General features: G+C 39.3%; 2 protein-coding genes across 7 annotated transcripts in view; one reads left to right on the top strand and one right to left on the bottom strand.

Moving 5' to 3' along the window:
- Positions 1 to 2,950, top strand: part of cdkl1 (cyclin-dependent kinase-like 1 (CDC2-related kinase)) — a 40,814-nt gene extending 37,864 nt beyond the window's left edge. For all 3 annotated transcript variants that reach the window (XM_043697606.1, XM_043697607.1, XM_043697605.1), the window contains one exon: positions 2,813 to 2,950. In XM_043697606.1, coding sequence (XP_043553541.1) covers positions 2,813 to 2,914 — 102 coding nt within the window. In that variant the 3' untranslated portion in view covers positions 2,915 to 2,950. The remainder of the gene's footprint in view (positions 1 to 2,812) is intronic.
- Positions 2,951 to 3,051: 101 nt separating this feature from the next.
- On the bottom strand, positions 3,052 to 19,554 carry dmac2l (distal membrane arm assembly component 2 like). 4 transcript variants are annotated; one of them, XM_043697608.1, is made up of 5 exons: positions 19,479 to 19,553; positions 15,880 to 15,996; positions 15,589 to 15,797; positions 9,139 to 9,310; positions 3,052 to 4,994 (listed from the first exon to the last, which is right to left on the bottom strand). In XM_043697608.1, exons 2-5 carry the CDS (start codon positions 15,981 to 15,983, stop codon positions 4,883 to 4,885), a joined length of 597 nt encoding a protein of 198 aa, XP_043553543.1. In that variant the 5' UTR covers positions 15,984 to 15,996; positions 19,479 to 19,553; the 3' UTR covers positions 3,052 to 4,882. The 4 variants fall into 4 exon arrangements, with proteins under 4 accessions (XP_043553543.1, XP_043553544.1, XP_043553545.1 ...); XM_043697609.1 differs by lacking the exon at positions 19,479 to 19,553 and adding an exon at positions 19,130 to 19,269; XM_043697610.1 differs by lacking the exon at positions 19,479 to 19,553 and adding an exon at positions 17,520 to 17,542.
- Between the last annotated feature and the right edge of the window lie 18 nt (positions 19,555 to 19,572).

The following is a 19,572-nucleotide window of genomic DNA, read 5'->3' as shown; positions in this document are numbered from 1 at the left end:
CCTCATTCCTGAAGAAGGGCTTATGCCCGAAACATCGATTCTCCTGTTCCCTGGATCCTGCCTGACCTGCTGCGCTTTTCCAGCAACACATTTTCAGCTCTGAACTCCAGCATCTGCAGACCTCACTTTCTCCTCAAACATATGTATAACTAAACATACATTATTCAGACATCATTAGTTTGACAAAATCTGTCCCAATACACTCAAATGCTGGAGGTAATTGATCCTTTTGATTCAGACTCTTTTCCAGCAACACATTTTCAGCTCTGAACTCCAGCATCTGCAGACCTCACTTTCTCCTCAAACATATGTATAACTAAACATACATTATTCAGACATCATTAGTTTGACAAAATCTGTCCCAATACACTCAAATGCTGGAGGTAATTGATCCTTTTGATTCAGACTCCAAATCTACTAGTTTTTCCAGTCTCTAAACCAAGATAGAAGATTGTGTTTAAGGTATAATTGTCATGTTTTAGGATGTTTGGATCATGTTTCCACAAAGGATCTGGGAGAGACAGTTGCTTCTAAATATCAGGTTTTTAAAGCAATTTTAAAAATACAGAAAATAATTAAACTTCCTGTAGGTAATGATCAATTTGTTACACAGTCAGTAGTATAGACATATCACACGCAGTTTAATGTGGGACGTTTGATTGTCAACACACTCTCTGCAGTGTTCTAGCAACCATTCATGTCTGAAAGCAAAATATTTCAAAGGTATGGTAATTTTAGATCCCGAATTATTTTTATTTCTTAAACTGTCCTTATCCCTTCTAACAACTTTATCTAAAAACGCAGAGCCAGAATGTAAGAACTATATGCAATAGGGAAAATATTAGAAACTATTATTCCTTAAAAAATTGAGTCATAGGTAGACAGGATAGCGAAGATGTTTAGTATGCTTTCCTTTATTGGTCAGGGCATTGAGTATAGGAGTTGAAATCTTCGAGGAGAAAGTGAGGTCTGCAGATGCTGGAGATCAAAGTTGAAACTTTTCCTATAGGAAGGATGTTGTGAAACTCGAAAGGGTTCAGAAAAGATTTACAAGATGTTGCCAGGGTTGGTGGGTTTGATCTATAGGGATGTGTTGAATAGGCTGGGGCCATTTTCCCTGTAGCTTCAGTGGCTGAGGGGTATCCTTATAGAAGTTCATAAAATCATGAGTAACATGGATAAGGTCTTTTCCCTGGGATGGGGGAGTCTAGAACTAGAGGGCATAAGTTTAAGGTGAGAGGGGAAAGATTTAAAAGGGACCGAAGTGGCAACGTTTTTGCGCAAGGTGTGAGTGTATGGAATGAGCTGCAAGAGGCAATGGTTGAGGCTAGTGCAATTACAACTTTTAAAAAGCATCTGAATAGGTACATGAATAGGAAGGGTTTAGAGTGATATGGGCCAACTGCTGGCAAATGGGACTAGATTAATTTAGAATATTTGGTCAGCATGAACGAGTTGGACCACAGGGTCTGTTTCCATGCTGTACATCTCTATGATTCTATTATTAAAGAAAGTGATGAGAGGGCACTTAAAATTCAAAATAATCAGGCAGAGTCAACAAGATTTGAGAAAAGAACGTCATATTCAACCAACCAATTTGAGTCCTCAGAAGGACATCCATTATAGATGGATGTTCATTGCTTAGATTTCCAGAAGGTATTTGATAAGGTACCATAGCAATGCTTATTACTGAGGAAAAAAAGCACATCATTAGCATAAATTAAGATTGCTTAGTTAACAGGAAATCAAGTGTTTGCATAAATAGATCATTTTTGTGTGGAAAGAAATAACTAGTTATGTGCTGCTTTGATCAGTGCTGTGGTCTCAACTTTTTACAATGCATATAAATGACTTGCATAAAGGAATTGAAGATATAGTTGCTTAATCTATTTATAAAGGCAAAAGTAAGCAAGCAATAAGCAAAGCAGCTATGAGGAGGCCACAGAGGGATATTAATAGATGAACTCAGTAGTCAAAGATCTAACAAATGCAGTATATATGTGGAAATTATCCATTTTGGCAGGAAGAATAAAAAGTTTAAGTAGCAAGAGACTGCAAAACTATGGAATGCAGAGAATTCTGAGTGTCCTGCTTTATAATTCACAGAGATTAATACATAGGTTCAGCAAGTAATAAGAAAATGTTATTGTTGATTGCAGAGGGATTAGACCCAAAAGTAGGGAGGTTATGCTTTAGTTATATAGATAATTGGTGAGACTCCATCTGAAGTACTGCGGTACAATACTGGTGTCCTCTTTTATGGAAGGATACAAGTGTGTTAGAAGCATTTCTGAAAAGATGTACTAGAGTAATGTGTGGGTTGTCTTATGAGGGGACTTGATTGAAATATGCAAGATCCTGACTGAAAAGCTATTTCAAGGGTATCCACTTCAGACAAATGAGAAAATGTTTCTCTAGCAGTTTGGGAGTCTTCTACCAACTTTTGAGAAAACATTTGAATATTTTTAATGCAAAGGCATCTGACCAGTAAGGGGTTGGGGGAAGATGGAGTAATCAGATTAAGCCAGGATCATCTTATCAAATGGCAGAGCAGGCTCAAGGGGCTATAATGGCCATCCCAGTTCCTAATTCGAATATTTGTGTGATGATACAAATATTTATTGTTAAATATTATACTGCTTAAAGCTGCCAAACAAAATAAGAATGAGTTATGACTTCTCCTTCCCAAGAATAGGTTTTGATTTTAAAAAGTGCTCTAAATGCATCAGAAATTAGTTGCTATTTTTAGGTCAATTCCAGTTGTTGTTTATTGTTCCCTTGATTTTTTTTCCCTCTATACTCTTTTGTATAGTTGCAGTACTTACCACAACTTACCAGCAGCAATATACCTCCATCCATGGAAAGCAAGAAGTACTTCAAGCAGAAATATAATTACCATCTACCAAATATTTAAACAAGTGACAATAACGTACCAAGTTACAAAAGATACAAACTGAAGACACCTACCTGAAAAAACCAAGTGTCCAAAAGAGGTGTTGAGTTTTTAAACTTTTTGGTGGGGACAATAAAATGGAGACGTGCGTAATAGTGTTACCCAGCCTGAGATTGTATGCACTTTCTTTATTAAGTTCATTATTTTTCTTTGTGTGTTTAAAATGAATGAAATGAGCATGAACTGGAAAATACTTGGTCACGGTTTTTTTTTAAAATGTGTACAATGGAAATACAAAATATTTTCTGCAATTTTACAACATGCTTGAAAATGTTTTAAACTGTAATCCCATTTGCTAGACAAAACCCAAGTTGCATTAGCATTTTTGGGGTCGGAACTTACCCAAGGAGTGCAATGTTTCACTATGTACACAGAGGAACCTTGATTATCTGAACGGCACGGGCAGAGCATATTTTGTCGGATAATCGAATACCGGCTAATACAGTTTAGCCAAACATCAGGACCTTGCAATCTTACTGGATAATCCAAAATTCAGATAATTGAATGCTGGATAATCAAGGTTCAATCTGTATACCTAACAAAAGTTGACTTAGTCAAGAATACTGCCAACATTTGTCTTCTACAGCTGTGGGATCAGCAGGCCAAAGATTCTTTTTAGCCTTTGTCTAATAATGTATTAACTGACATTTTTTAGATTTAAAGTGGTGTATTAAGGGATTGAAATATTGGATTCACAGAAATTTACAAGAAACAAATGTTATGCCTTCAGACCTCACCTGACTTCTGCATGAAATTATTTTTGAGTAGTGTGGTTTGCATTTCTGGTGAGTTCTTAAACCACCCATTTCAACCAATTCCTTAAAATACCCTGCTCTGAAAATTCTCACTTCTTTACATTCTTGCTCCATTTAGATTCCAACTCTAGTACAATACTCAATGTAGTCAGAATGAGCTGTTTAGTCCAGCAGATAACCTAAATTAAAATAATTCAGTTTGGATGCACATAGATTTAAAATCAAATACTTATCAATTAGTGGATCAAGACTGCAAATAAATGATAGTTCTTAACATGCAAAATTCAGTGTTCTGCTTACTATGTATTTATACACAGGAGTGATTTAGCTTGACAATTTTGATATGAACGAAATAAACAGGTACAACATTTTTAAAAATACACAAATTAAGAATTAGCACTGAAAAGGTAATCTAACATATTTGAATCAAACAACTAAAACAAACTGCAGGTGTGACTACTGTAAGATCATAGCTTTTGTAAAATCATTGGTTTATACCTTAATGAGGTATCATTGTTGTAAATGTATACTTATGAACAGCTGAAATTATAACCTGCAAATAGATTACAAAATCTGCAATACTTAACTTCATTGATTTAAAAATCTCCATTTATGTTGTATATTTAGCCACAAATCTGTTAATACTGGAATAAATTGCACATCCAGTTCATTTATACCTAAAAGCAAGTGTATGCCGCTCCGTATCAGAAATGTAAATTATTATAAATACAAATAAATACAAACTACAGAAAGTAAAAATAATGCAGTCTCCTGATAACTGTATGCACATTTTAAACCAAAGTATTTTGAAATAATGACTAATAGGGAAGGTTTCTTTCCTATACTACAAAATGAATAGAATTGATGTTTGAACATTTTCGATTATAATTTATGTACTTTATAAACTATTGAAACTTTTACAATCTTGATTCATGGATTTTTATAGAACTAATAAATGAATAATTACTACAGATGAAGTCTTTTCAATATAAAGGCTCAAATCTAATTTGACAAATGAGAATAAAACACCTTGGGCAACTTCAGTGAGTGCACTTGTGGCTAACACATTGATATCTAACGACTTTATCAATAAAGCATGATAATATTTTTGTGATCCTTATTCCAAAGTAGCATTGTATTTAAACTATACATAAATTTGTAAGTTGTAGTTTTACTAAAGATCAACTTTAATTTCACAGTTAGGTAAAGCTCTTATTAAAATCTGAAGAGTTTTTTCTTTTTCTTCTATGCCAGGAAGATCACTCAGAAACAAATATCTTAGGTTTCTGCAAGATGAGGAAATCAAGATTTAACACTCGGTACAGAAAAAAAAGTGACATTCAAACATTTCCCTGTACTTCAAATCAATACATAATTTTATCAGCTCCAAAATTAAATACTGCATTAAAATACCTTCTAAGAAACATTTCATGATATAACAGAATATCATTTATTAGAACATTGTGATTGCACTACAATTTTCTCACTTAGTTTGATGGTGCATGTTGATATGTGTAAATTATCAGTGTACTTTTGCTGCACACAGACTGTAGTATGTCTGAGCATACTTAGTGATTGAAGGAAAAATAATATCAATTTGTAAGATCAGATAGATGGTAAAAGGAATCAGGGGATTGGAAGCAGGATTAGCACACAATCAGAATGACTTAGTATACAGGATAAACATTAACACCAGATTGGGCCAATTGACTTTTATACTTATTGAGATTTCTACATAGATCCTAAACTGCCTAAACGTGGTACTGTGAATACTGTGCATATCAGCCCCTTTGTAGCAGCCAAAATGGTTTCAACATCCTGTGTACAATGCAAATACATTAGAGCAATTACTCAACTACTAGCATTAACATACCTGTCACCCTAGAGTCAGATGTACAGCACGGAAACAGACACTTCAGTCCAACTCGTCCACGCCGACCAGATATCCCAACACAATCTAGTCCCACCTGGCAGCACCCGGCCCATATCCCTCCAAACCCTTCCTATTCATAAAACCATTCAGATGCCTTTTAAATGTTGCAATTGTACCATCCTCCACCACTTCCTTCCATACATGTACCACCTTATGTGTGAAAAGTTGCCTTAGGTCTCTTTTATAACTTTCAAAACCATGGAACACCCTGCCTTATAGCACTTGGGTGTATAATACAGGTTGCAATGGTTCAAGGCATAGCTCATCACCACATTCTCACAGACAATTAGGAATGCTCACATTTCATGAATAAGTTAAAAACATCAAAATGTAGTGATCACTGGTTATTCTAAACTATCATCACTGCAGTAATAAAAGGCAAAATATTGTGGATGTTGGAAACCTGAAACAAACAGCATGCAGGAGAAACGTTGCAGATCTGGCAGCATCTGGAGAGAGAAAGAGTTGTTTCAAGTCTGTATGAGTTCTTCAGAACAGATTTCTTATCTGGTCTGCCATTCTCATTTATAATTTCCTACACACAGTCTTGCTTATCTACAATTCCTATCCCTGCCATGAAATATTTGCTTCTCATTTTTAAAGCTTCAATAAAATTTTCAATACTTGTATTTGAATCCCTTTATGGTTTGGCTTTTCTGAGCTCTAATCTCAGCACTTCAACTGTTTTTTTTAAATCATATTTTCATCTGATATTGATCTTTTATGCATACTTTTGCCTTACTATTAAATGCCATATCTTTAATTATCTAGATTCCACAATCTTGAATTCTCTCTGCTGGCCACTCTTGACCACACTTTCCATTCCCTCTCCTTTAACACCCCCCATGTAAATTCCACCTCTGGCAAGCTCTCTCTCTCTCTCTTTACCCCCCTCCCAAACTTTTCTTTTTGGCTTGGACATCCTTTTGGTTGTTCACATCCTGCAAAGTACATTGGGATTCTCTGCATAATTAGAGCTACATAAACGAAAGTTGATGCTGTTGTATTAAGCATTTCATCTGGGTGGGTGGGGCAGGTCATACAGTCACAGAGCCATAGAGCTGTATAGCATGGAAACAGACCCTTTGGTCCAACTTGTCCATGCCAAGTAGATATCCTAAATGAATCTGGTCCCATTTGCCAGTACTTGGTCCATATCCCTTTAAACCTTTCCTATTCATATACCCATCCAGATGTCTTTTAAATATTGTAATTGTACCAGTCTTCACCACTTCCTCTGGCAGCTCATTCCATAGATGCACAATCCTCTGTGTGAAAAGGTTGCCCCTTAGGTCCCTTTTAAATCTTTCCCCTCTCACCTTAAACCTATGCCCTCTAGTTCTGGACTCCCCATCCTGGGGAAAAGATCTCGTCTATTTAACCTATCCATGCCCTTCATGATTTTATAAACCTCAGCCTCCGACACTCCAGGAAAAAATAGCACCAGGCTATTCACCCCTACCCTGCAGCTCAAACCCTTCAATCCTGACAACATCCTCGTAAATCTTTTCTGAACTCTTTCAAGTTTCACAACACCCCTCCTTTAGCAGGGAAACCAGATTTGAACAGGGTATTTCAAAAGTGGTCTAACCAATGTCCTGTACAGCCACAACAGGATCTCGTAACTGACCAATAAAGGCAAGCACACCAAAAGCTTCTTCACTATTCTGTCCATCTGCGACTCCATTTTCAAGGAGCTATGAATCCACACTCCAAAGTCTCTTTTTTAAGCAATACTCCCCAGGACCTTACCATGAAGTGTATAAGTCCTGCCCTGCTTTACCTTTCCAAAATGGAGCATCTCACATTTATCTAAATTAAATTCCATCTACCACTCCTCAGCCCATTAGCCCATCTGATCAAGGTTCCGTTGTACTCTGAGGCAACTTTCTTGCTGTCCACTACCCACCATCTCCAAACTTACTAATCATATCTCCTATGTTCACATACTGTTTTTCAGACTGGAGGTCTGTGACCAGTGGAGTGCCACAAGGATCGGTGCTGGGTCCTCTACTTTCTGTCATTTACATAAATGATTTAGATGCAAGCATAAGAGGTACAGTTAGTAAGTTGTCAGATGACACCAAAATTGGAGGAGTAGTGGACAGCGAAGAGGGTTACCTCAGATTACAACGGGATCTTGATCAGATGGGCCAATGGGCTGATAAGTGGCAGATGAAGTTTGATTCAGATAAATGAGAGGTGCTGCATTTTGGGTAAACAAATCTTAGCAGGACTTATACACTTAATGGTAAGGTCCTGGGGACCTGTTGCTGAGACCTTGGAGTGCAGGTTCATAGCTCCTTGAAAGTGGAGTCGTGGGTAGATAGGGTACTGAAGAAGGCGTTCAGTACGCTTTCCTTTATTGGTCAGAGTATTGAGTACAGGAGTTGGAAGGTCATGTTGCGGCTGTACAGAATATTGGTTAGGCCACTGTTGGAATACTGCGTGCAATTCTGGTCTCCTTCCTATTGGAAAGATGTTGTAAAACTTGAAAGGGTTCAGAAAAGATTTACAAGGATATTGCCAGGGTTGGAGGATTTGAGCTATAGGGAGAGGCTGAACAGGCTGGGGCTGTTTTCTCTGGAGCGTCGGAGGCTGAGGGGTGACCTTATAGAAGTTTACAAAACTATGAGGGGCATGGATAGGGTAAATAGGCAAAGTCTTTACTCTGGGGTCGGTGAGTCCAGAACTAGAGGGCATAGGTTTAGGGTGAGGGGGGAAAGATATAAGAGAGACCTGCGGGGCAACTTTTTCACACAGAGAATGATATGTGTATGGAATGAGCTGCCACGAGAGGAAGTGGTGGAGGCTGGTACAATTGCAACATTTAAGAGACATTTGGATGGGGATATGAATAGGAAGGGTTTGGAGGGTTATGGGCCCGTGCTGGCAGGTGGGACTAGATTGGATTGGGATATCTAGTCAGCATGGACGGGTTGGACCTAAGGGTCTGTTTCCATGCTGTACATCTCTATGACTCTAAATCCTGTCCATTGGTATCCCCTCCAACAATTTGTCCACCACTTAAGTCAGGCTTATCATTCTGTAGTTTCTTGGCTTTTCCTTATCACTTTTCGTTAGCCAACCTCCACTCTTACGGCATCTCACCTGTGGCTATCAATGAAACAAGTATCTCAGAAAGGAGCCCAGCAATCACTTCCCGAGCTTGTTGGGGAATAGAAGGAAGCTTAACACTTCGCTGCATTTTCAGGAACTTTAATCAGAATTCCATCAATGAGAACGCAAAGTTCAAATACTGTAATGAATTTGGGATTAGGTACAATTTATTAAATTAGTTGACTAAAATAATTTTTACCCTTAGAATTGTTGATTCATTATTTAGCTGTATATCAAGCACTTATTATAACTTCACTCAATTTTTAGTTGGCTAACTGAAGTAAAATGTCTTGTAACGAAGACACGAATGCCAAAGTATTTAACTTTTTAAATGATACTACCTTGTAACAGTATTTCTTTTCTCCCAAAATACTTACTTAAGAAGGTGAAGTGATATAATTCCCCGGTCTGTGACATTTCCACAGGAAATAATTTCCAGCCATTGAAGGCTCTTTTGCAAATTTTGTATCCTGCATAATCTCTCAAGACATTCATCTTGAATGTATATACACCTTTGGAATTTAATTTCTTCAACATGCTCCAGATAATCTACAATGAAATAAACACATGACAAACCTTACACAAGGCCTTTTACAAATCTGCCAAAAAATTCTGATATTTCTTTACACTGAGAACATTTTTACCACATTTGATTTTAAATATCAGGCACGCACGATTAGTCATAACATAATTTTTCCCTATTTGTTTAAATATATTAAATGTGACTGCTGGCTTCTGCCAGCACTCGAGGCAAGGCTGAGGCTGGGACTTGCAATGTCTTGTACTGTGAAGTAAGGGTCCTAGTAGCACAGTAAGAAGCTGTAGCTGAGGAAATCTGATGCAACAGGAGGTCTCAGGCATTGCGTAAAGTGGAAGAATTGTGCTAATTTTGGGTTACAAAGAAATAGCAGTATTTGAGGCAGAGTAACTGAAAAGAGTTAAATATGGAAACAATAAGAATTAGTGGAGATGGAGAGGGGAAAAAAGAAGTGGCAGGGAGGAGGGATGCCAACTGGAAGTACTGAATGTACTCTGCATTCTGAGGAATTCTGGAAACAGTTAGGATAGATAACCAACACTTACGTACAGTCTTAGGTCTATCTTTAAGGATAAAATTACTACATAAACCACCCTAAAATAGATTTTGCAAAACTGCTGGTGAGTAACAGAAGCAGATAGCATCAGGTTGCTGAACAAAGAGACCTTGGAGTGCAGGTTCATAGCTCCTTGAAAGTGGAGTCGCAGGTAGATAGGATAGTGAAGAGGGCGTTTGGTATGCTTTCCTTTATTGGTCAGAGTATTGAGTACAGGAGTTGGGAGGTCATGTTGTGGCTGTACAGGACATTGGTTAGGCCACTGTTTCAATATTGTGTGCAATTCTGGTCTCCTTCCTATTGGAAAGATGTTGTGAAACTTGAAATGGTTCAGAAAAGATTTACAAGGATGTTGCCAGGGTTGGAGGATTTGAGCTACAGGGAGAGGCTGAACAGGCTGGGGCTGTTTTCCCTGAAGCGTCGGAGGCTGAGGGGTGACCTTATAGAGGTTTACAAAATTATGAGGGGCATGGATAGGATAATTAGGCAAAGTCTTTTCCCTGTGGTCGGGGAGTCCAGAACTAGAGGGCATAGGTTTAGGGTGAGAGGGGAAAAATATAAAAGATATTTTTATAAATATAAAATATAAAAGAGACCTAAGGGGCAACTTTTTCACGCAGAGGGTGGTACGTGTATGGAATGAGCTGCCAGACGATGTGGAGGCTGGTACAATTGCAACATTTAAGAGGCATTTGGATGGGTATATGAATAGGAAGGGTTTGGAGGGATATGGGCCAGGTGCTGGCAGGTGGGACTAGATTGGGTTGGGATATCTGGTCGACATGGACGGGTTGGACCGAAGGGTCTGTTTCCATGCTGTACATCTCTACATTTGTGGGCGGCACGGTGGCACAGTGGTTAGCACTGCTGCCTCACAGCGCCTGAGACCTGGGTTCAATTCCCGCCTCAGGCGACTGACTGTGTGGAGTTTGCATGTTCTCCCCGTGTCTGCGTGGGTTTCCTCCGGGTGCTCCGGTTTCCTCCCACAGTCCAAAAGATGTGCAGGGTCAGGTGAATTGGCCATGCTAAATTGCCCGTAGTGTTAGGTAAGGGGTAAATGTAGGGGTATGGGTGGGTTTCGCTTTGGCGGGTCGGTGTGGACTTGTTGGGCCGAAGGGCCTGTTTCTACACTGTAATGTAATCTAATCTAATCTCTATGACTCTAAGTACTACAGAGAAGAGACAGTGGTGATGCTTTTAGATCAGAAGTAGGTCAAAGAGGGAAATAAGTACAAGTGATAGTCACTGCATTTCAAAGAGGATTTGTGGTGCAATTAGTATCATCTCTTCCTCTCAATCAGCAGCTCCAGGTTCAAGCCCCACCCTTGATGGCCAAGGAAGTTGTATTTGTAGCCAAAGAATTCACTTATTAAGCCAGAGGATTGGACAAGTTTCATAAACTAACAAAAGCTGACCAAACAAAAATGAAGACGGAGAAAATAAACTTTGAGGTAAACTTGCAAGTAATATTAAGATGAACAGCAAGAGCTTCTTTAAATAAATTAAAAGGAAGAGAGAAGCCAAAGTGAACAGGGGCTTCTTGGAGAATGAGGCTGGGGAAATTTTAACAGAGAACCAGGAAATGGCAGATGAGTTGAATAAATAATTTGCATCAGTCTTTATTATGGTAGACATTAATAGCATTCCAAAATTACTAAAATGTTCAAAGGACAAAAGGAAGAGATGAAGTAAACAAAAAAAAACGACATAAGAAGTCACTAGTGGGGCTAAAGATCAACAGGTCTCCTGGACCTGATGGAATGCATCTTTGGATACTAAAGGAAGTAGTTACAAATGATAGTGTACACTGGTACTAATTGTCCAAGAATTTTTTAAGTTCTGGAAAAGATCCAGAGAATGGATAACTGCAAATGTCACATCTTTATTTATGAAGGTAAAAAGACAAAAAAATGAACAGGTAACTATAGGCCAGTTTGGTTAATATCTGTTCTTGGGAAAATAAAGTCTACTATACAGGATGTAAAAGTCAGGTATTCAGAAGTATATAATATAATTAAATAGAGTCAGCATGGCTTCATAAAGGGAAATCATGCCAAAAAAATATACTAGAACTCTCTGAAGTGGTAACAACCAGGACAGATAAAGGGGAAGCAATGAATGTAATATATTTGGATTTTCAGAAGACATTTGGTAATGTACCACTCAATTGACTCCTTGACAAGAGTCCATGGTGTTGGAGGTAGTATAAAGAAGACAGAGAGTAGGGAACATTTTCATGATGGCAATCTGTGGTGTGCTAAAGGGATTATTGCTGGAGCCACAATATTTTACAATATATAATAATGACTTGGATGTGAAAAGTAAAATACTATAGCCAAGTTTGTGGACCACACAAAAATAGTCGCGAAAGCCAATGTTGAGAATGACACAAAGGGTCTACCACAGGACATAGAGAGGTTAAATGAGTGGGCAAAAACTTGGCAGATGTAATGGGTCATTCACTTTGGCAGGAAGAATACAGAAGCTAAATGTTATTTAAATGAAAAAAGACTGAAAGTGTCTATGGAACAGAGGGAGCAAGGAGTCATAAAATTTTAAAAAGCTATCATCCAAATTCATTGGGTAATAGGAAAGACAATTGGAATGTAGACTTTTAATGTGAATGAGAGAGAAAAATTGGGAGGTTTTGCTAAAACTGTATACAGTACTAATCAGACCATAGCTGGAATACTGTGAACAGTTTTGAGCTCCGATTCCAAGGAATGACGAACTGGCACTTTAGGCAGTTCTGAGTTGGTTCACCAGGCTGATGCCAAATTTAGAGGAGAGGCTGAGTAGGATGGACCTTCATTCATTGGAATTTAGAACCTTATTGAAACATATTATATTCTTAGGGGATTTAAGAGGACAGATGTAGAAAGGTTGTTTCCCTTTGTGGGAGAGAGAGAGAGAGAGAGAGGTACCCTGATTGAGTGAGAGAGAAAGAGAGACATATCCATTGGCCAGAAACAGAACTGGAACTGCTACACAATGAGGTGTCCCCCCCCCCCCCCCCCCGGTCTTATACCCCAGAGCATTGGATTGTGTCACTGGCATTTAAAATTGTCAATATACTCAATTCAAACTTAATTGGAAATTGGTATTTTTTCGAGGCATAATTTAAACTAATTGGCCGAATTCAAATTTGTTTTTGTCTCCAGACAATGAACTAATCGAGTTGTTCGACCCAGGGTTATACTGTTGCCTTATTCACATCTTCATAACAAAATAATGAGAATTTTACTCAGAATTGTTTACTTCACAGTTTTTTTGCCATATAGATTTTACATTTAATTGTAAGTCTTCAACTGGGGGAACCTTTCAGACGGATCATTCAATATAACAGCATAAACAAATATATTTTGGTTGCTTCCAAAAGGAAATTGGTAAATTTTAAGAATGGAGTTGCCCAGCTTTTTGATGCTTACTGACACCTCCTTAACATTGACTGATTTGATCCTATTAATTGTTCAAGTTTATCATTGTTTGTACATTTCTTTGTTACCTCTAGACCGGACTAATCTTACACACTAACATTTGTAAACTTAAAAATATCTGAAAATCTGCTACCATGTCCTTATATGCCTCAAGACCTGTTCAGCTACCTTCTCCTTGCTTGCTAACCTACACTGGCTCATGGTTAAGCAATACTCAAATTTAGATTCTCACATTTGTTTTTAATTCCCTCCATGGACTCACCTATCCATACCTATGTAATTTCCTTCAGTTTCACAACTCACAGAATATGGGCGGCACGGTGGCACAGTGGTTAGCACTGCTGCCTCACAGCGCCAGAGACCCGGGTTCAATTCCCACCTCAGGCGACTGACTGTGTGGAGTTTGCACGTTCTCCCCGTGTCTGCGTGGGTTTCCTCCGTTTGCTCCGGTTTCCTCCCACAGTCCAAAGATGTGCAGGTCAGGTGAATTGGCCATGCTAAATTGCCCGTAGTGTTAGGTAAGGGGTAAATGTAGGGGTATGGGTGGGTTGCACTTCGGCAGGGCGGTGTGGACTTGTTGGGCCGAAGGGCCTGTTTCCACACTGCAAGTAATCTAATCTAATAGAGGTGTACAGCACGGAAACAGACCCTTCGGTCTAACCCGTCCATGCCGACCAGATATCCTAACCTAATCTAGTCCCATTTGCCAGCACTTGGCCCATATCCCTCTAAACCTTCCCTATTCATATGCCTTTTCATATCCAGATGCCTTTTAAATGTTGTAATTGTACCACCCTCCACCACTTCCCCTGGCAGTTCAGTCCATACACACACCATCCTTTGCGTGAAAAAGTTGCCCCTTAGATACCTTTTACCCCAACTCCCAACCCATGGAAAGGATGTTCTCTGTTTACCCTATCCATGCCCCTCATGATTTTATAAATTTCTATAAGGTCACCCCTCAGCCACTAATGCTCCAGAAAAACAGCCCCACCCTATTCAGCGGTTCCCTTTGGTACAAACCCTCCAACCTTGGTAACATCCTTGTAAATCTTTTCTGAACTTTTTCAAGTTTAACAACATCTTTCTGATAGAAGGGAGACCAGAATTGCACATAATATTCCAAAAATGGCTTAACCAATGTCTTGTACAGCCACAACATGATGTCCCAACTCCTTTACTCGATGCTCTGACCAAAATAGGAAATCATACCAAATGCCTTCTTCACTATCCTATCTACCTGTGACTCCACTTTCAAAGAACTATGAACCTACACGCCAAGATCTCTTTGTTCAGCAACACCCCCAGGACCTTACCATTAAATGTATAAGTCCTGCCCTACTCTTGACACTTCATCTAATTTCAGACTTTTGACCATCTTGATCTCTACATGTCCAGTTTCAGCAGTGTAACCATGATATTTCCAAAAGTGAAAATAAAAACTGTCCTGTTTATTGGAAACAGCCTGCCAATAATCAAATTTAAAATGGAATACATAAGCAAGGTACTTCTGGGAGCAATCAAAGGCTGGAGAAACCTGGCAAAATGATTTTGGGGATGCTAGGTTTACATCAGATTGTTGACACTAATAATATTCTTGACATCACATTTGAATAAGATGGATTAGAAAAAGGTTATTAATTTATGGTTTTGCAGAGTTCAACATTTCAAATTAATGTTAATTCAATTCTTTTACGCACAGCAGTTGCAAACCAATACCCCACAATGATACCATCAGTAATTAAATACTTAAACATCATTCTTCTTTTAAATTATTAGAATTAAAACAAGAATGAAGTAGTTAATTATGATTCCTTTGGTTTCCCTCTTTAATTAAATACGAATCAGTGTGCCATCATGTCACCATCAGGGATTCAAATACCAAGTGCACTTTTTAAATAGAACAGGAAGGAGTATATTGGGCTGGTTTGAACAAATGTAATTCAGTTTTAAATGTATACATTTAAACATAATGTCCTAAATTTCATTGTAATTCTATTCCTATATCCAGTTACAATGGAAACTATGTAAAACTTATAACACTAACTAAACCTCCCTGCCAATAATACGTTGCACTGCCTCTAATATTAGGTGCAATTAGAATCATACATGTTTATGTGGAGTTTCCATTATAATTGTGATTATAGCAATTTATAACAAAAAGGTGACAGTACATGCTGACATAAGATGTTATAGGTGTCTCATTTTTAATTCCCGAATTCCAAAAGCCATTAGAAATGTTGTTCAAAACTATTCGCAAACTGTTAGAAATGAACTATTACTTAAGATACAATACCCAGGTAGTCAAATCCTTTGAACATAATGCATGATTCAGTGGCATCAATTCTTTCAATTTTGAATTTCTCCAATGGGCCAGTGGGTAGGTGATTGTAATCTTTCTGCCATTTATCAAAGCCTTTGTAACGCACACTAGCACCACAACGAAGTAGCCACTCGGATGCAGCTCTGTCTGGACCAACATCCTTTATACGATCATAATCCACCCTATTTGAAAGGAAATGTACCATTACTATGTATATTAGGAAAAGATTTCAAAGTGGTAAATTATCATTTACTTTAAACTCACTTGTTGAAAACAGCATTCAACCATCCCCAAAACTTTCTGTGGCAAACACGAGAACGGACACACTGCACAGCCATGAAGGATGTCACTGTCTTCACAAACAGCATCTTGATAGATTTTCTGTAGCCACAAAAAAAAGGATTAGAATAGTCGCATATTTATTAAAAACCAGGTTCAAGATTTATGCTTTCAATCACTTGTATGACAAATGTGATGCCACTGCGAGTTGGAGAGAGTCATAGAGGTGCACAGCACGGAAACAGACTCTTCGGTCCAACTCGTCCACGCAAATCAGACATCCCAACCCAATCTAGACCTACCTGTCAGCCCCCAGACCATAACCCTTCCTATTCATATACCCATCCAGATGTCTTTTGAATGTTGTAATTGTATTAGCCTGCACCATTTCCCCTGGCAGCCCATTCCACACATGCACCACCCTGGTGAAAACGTTGCCCATTAAATCTCTTTTTAAATCTTTTCCCTCTCACCCAACCTATGCCCTTTAGTTCTGGACTCCCTCACCCCAGGGAAAAGACCTTGTCTATTTACACTATCCATGCCCCTCATAATTTTATAAACCTCTATAAGGTCACATCTCAGCCTCTGACGCTGCAGGAAAAACAGCCCCAGCCTATACAATCTTTCCCTAAAGCTCAAACCCTCCAAGCTGGTAACATCCTTGTAAATCTTTTCTGAACCCTTTCAGGTTTCACAACACCCTTCCGATAATCCAATATTCCAAAAGTGGCCTAGCCAATATCCTGTACAGTCACAACATGACCTCTGACTCCTGTACTCAATACTCTGACCAATATAGGAAAGCATATCAAATGCCTTCTTCACTATCCTATCTACCTGCGACTCCACTTTCAAGGAGCTACGAACCTGCACTCCAAGATCTCTTTGTCCAGCAACACTCCTGAGGATCTTACCATTAAGTGTATAAGTTCTGCTAAGACTTGTTTTCCCAAAATGCAGCATTTCCCATTTATCTAAACTAAACTCCATCTGCCACTCCTCAGCCCATTGGCTCATCTGATCAAGATCCCATTGTAATCCTGCTGTCCACTACACCTCCAATTTTGGTGTCATCTGCAAACTTACTAACTACACCTCTTAATCTCACGTCCAAACTATTTATATAAATGTCGAAAAGTAGTGGACCTACTACCGATCCTTGTTGCACTCCACTGGCCTCCAGTCTGAAAAACAACCCTCCAGCACCACCGTCTGTCTTCAACCTTTCAGGCAGTTCTGTATCCAAATGGCTAGTTCTCCCTATATTCCTTGGGATCTAACCTTGCTAACCAGTCTCCCAAAGGAAACCTTGTCAAATGCCTTACTGAAGTCCATATAGATCATGTCTACTGCTCTGCTCTCAACAATCCTCTTTCTTACTTCTTCAAAAAACTCAATCAAGTTTGTGGGGCGTGATTTCCCACACACAATGCCCTATTGACTATCCCTAATCAGTCCTTGCCTTTCCAAATACAGGTACATCCTGTCCCTCAGGATTCCTTCCAACAACTTGCCCACCACCGAGGTCAGGCTCACTGATCTATAGTTCTCTGGCTTGTCCTTACCACCTTTCTTAAATAGTAGCACCATGTTACCCAACCTCCAGTCTTCCGGTACCTCACCTGTGACTATCGATGATACAAATATCTCAGCAATCACTTCCTTTGCTTCCCACAGAGTTCTTGGGTACACCTGATCAGGTCCTGAGGATTTATCCATTTTTATGCATTTCAAGACATCCAGCACATCCTCCTCTGTAATATGGACATTTTTCAAGATGTTGCCATCAATTTCCCTATATTCTATATCTTCCATATCCTTTTCCACAGTAAACACTGATGCAAAATAATCCTTTAATGTCTCCCCCATGTCCTGCAGCTCCACACAAACACAGCCTTGCTGATCTTTGAGGGGTTCTATTCTCTCCCTAGTTACCCTTTTGTCCTTAATGTATTTGTAAAAACCCTTTGGATTCTCCTTAACTCTATTTGCCAAAGCTATCTCATGTCCTCTTTTTGCCCTCCTGATTTCCCTCTTACGTATACTCCTACTGCATTTATACTCTTCTAAGGATTCACTTAATTTATACTGTCTATACCTGACATATACATCTTTTTCTTAACCAAACCCTCAATTTCTTCAGTCATCCAATATTCTCTATACCTACCAGTCTTTCCTTTCACCCTAACAGGAATATACTGTCTCTGCGCTCTCATTATCATATTTCTGAAGGCTTACCAGTTTCCAGCCAACCCTTTAACTGCGAACATCTGCACCCAATCAGCTTTTGAAAGTTCTTGTCTAATACCGTCAAAACTGGCCTTTCTCCAATTTAGAACTTCAACTTAGATCTGGTATATCTTTTTCCACTATTATTTTAAAACTAATAGAATTATGGTTGCTGGCCCCAAACTGCACCCCCACTGACACCTCAGTCACCTGCCCTATTCCCAAGAGCAGGTCAAGATTTGCACCTTCTCTCATAGGTACATCCTCATACTGAATCAGAATGTTTTCTTGTACACACTTAAATTCCTCTCCATCTAAATCCTTAACACTATGGCAATCCCCAACCATAACCACCCTATTATTCTTACAGATAACTGAGATCTCCTTACAAATTTGTTTCTCAATTTCCCTCTGACTACTGGGGGGGGGGTCTCTAATACAATCCTAATAAGGTGATCACCCCTTTCTTATTTCTCAGTTCCATCCAAATAACTTCCCTGGATGTATTTCTGGGAATATCATCCCTCAGTACAACTGTAAAGCTATCCCTTATCACAAAAACGCCATTGCCCCTCCTCTCTTACCACCCTTTCTTATAAACTGCTAGTCCTGTCCATCCCTGAGCCATGTTTCTGTAATTGCTATGGTTTCCCAGTCCCTGTTCCTAACTATGCTCTGAGTTCATCTGCCTTCCCTGTTAGACCCCCTTGCATTGAAGTAAATGCAGTTTAATTTATCAGTCCCATCTTATTCTCTGCTTTGTCCCTGCTGTTTGACTCACTTCTTTTCTCAACTGTACCAGTCTCAGATTGATGTATTTCCTCATTATCTCACTGAGACCCACCACCTCACGTTCCCGCTCCCCCTCCACCCCACCTTACTAGTTTAAATCCTACCGAGCAGCTCTAGCAAATCTCCCTGCCAGTAAATTAGTCCCCTTCTAATTCGGGTGCAATCCGTCCTTCTTGAACAGGATAAAAGACAGAAACACCTTTTTTCTTACGTTTGAAAACAAGTGACGCCAGGTCTTGCCGCAGAGCCGAACACTGGACAAACAGATCAAATTGATCAAAAATAGAAATTGCTAGAAAAACTCTCCAGGTCTGGAGAGAAAGCAGAGTTAATGTTTCGGGTTCAGTGACCCTGCTAAGTTTTCCCAGCAATTACTGTTTTGTTTCTGATTTCCAGCACCCACGGTTCTTTTGGTTTTTCTCCCCTTATTAGACTGAGGCTGGACTAACAGTCACCTCCAAAATGCAAATCTGAAGTTGTTTTTTTGTGCTGGATTTCCCTCTTTTGCTCAACAGGAAAACCTCAACAAGCCCAGGATTACACACCAAGCAAGGCCCTACCTGCCCTGACGCCGACGCGAGGCACCCCCACCAAGGAGCAGGAGCAGGCGCAGGCGCGAGCAGCCGCCGGGCCAGCCCACTCACCGCGCAGGTG

The sequence above is a fragment of the Chiloscyllium plagiosum genome, chromosome 10, assembly GCF_004010195.1.
Source record: "Chiloscyllium plagiosum isolate BGI_BamShark_2017 chromosome 10, ASM401019v2, whole genome shotgun sequence".
NCBI lineage: Eukaryota > Metazoa > Chordata > Chondrichthyes > Orectolobiformes > Hemiscylliidae > Chiloscyllium > Chiloscyllium plagiosum.
This window is presented reverse-complemented; position numbering and strand designations above follow the sequence as displayed.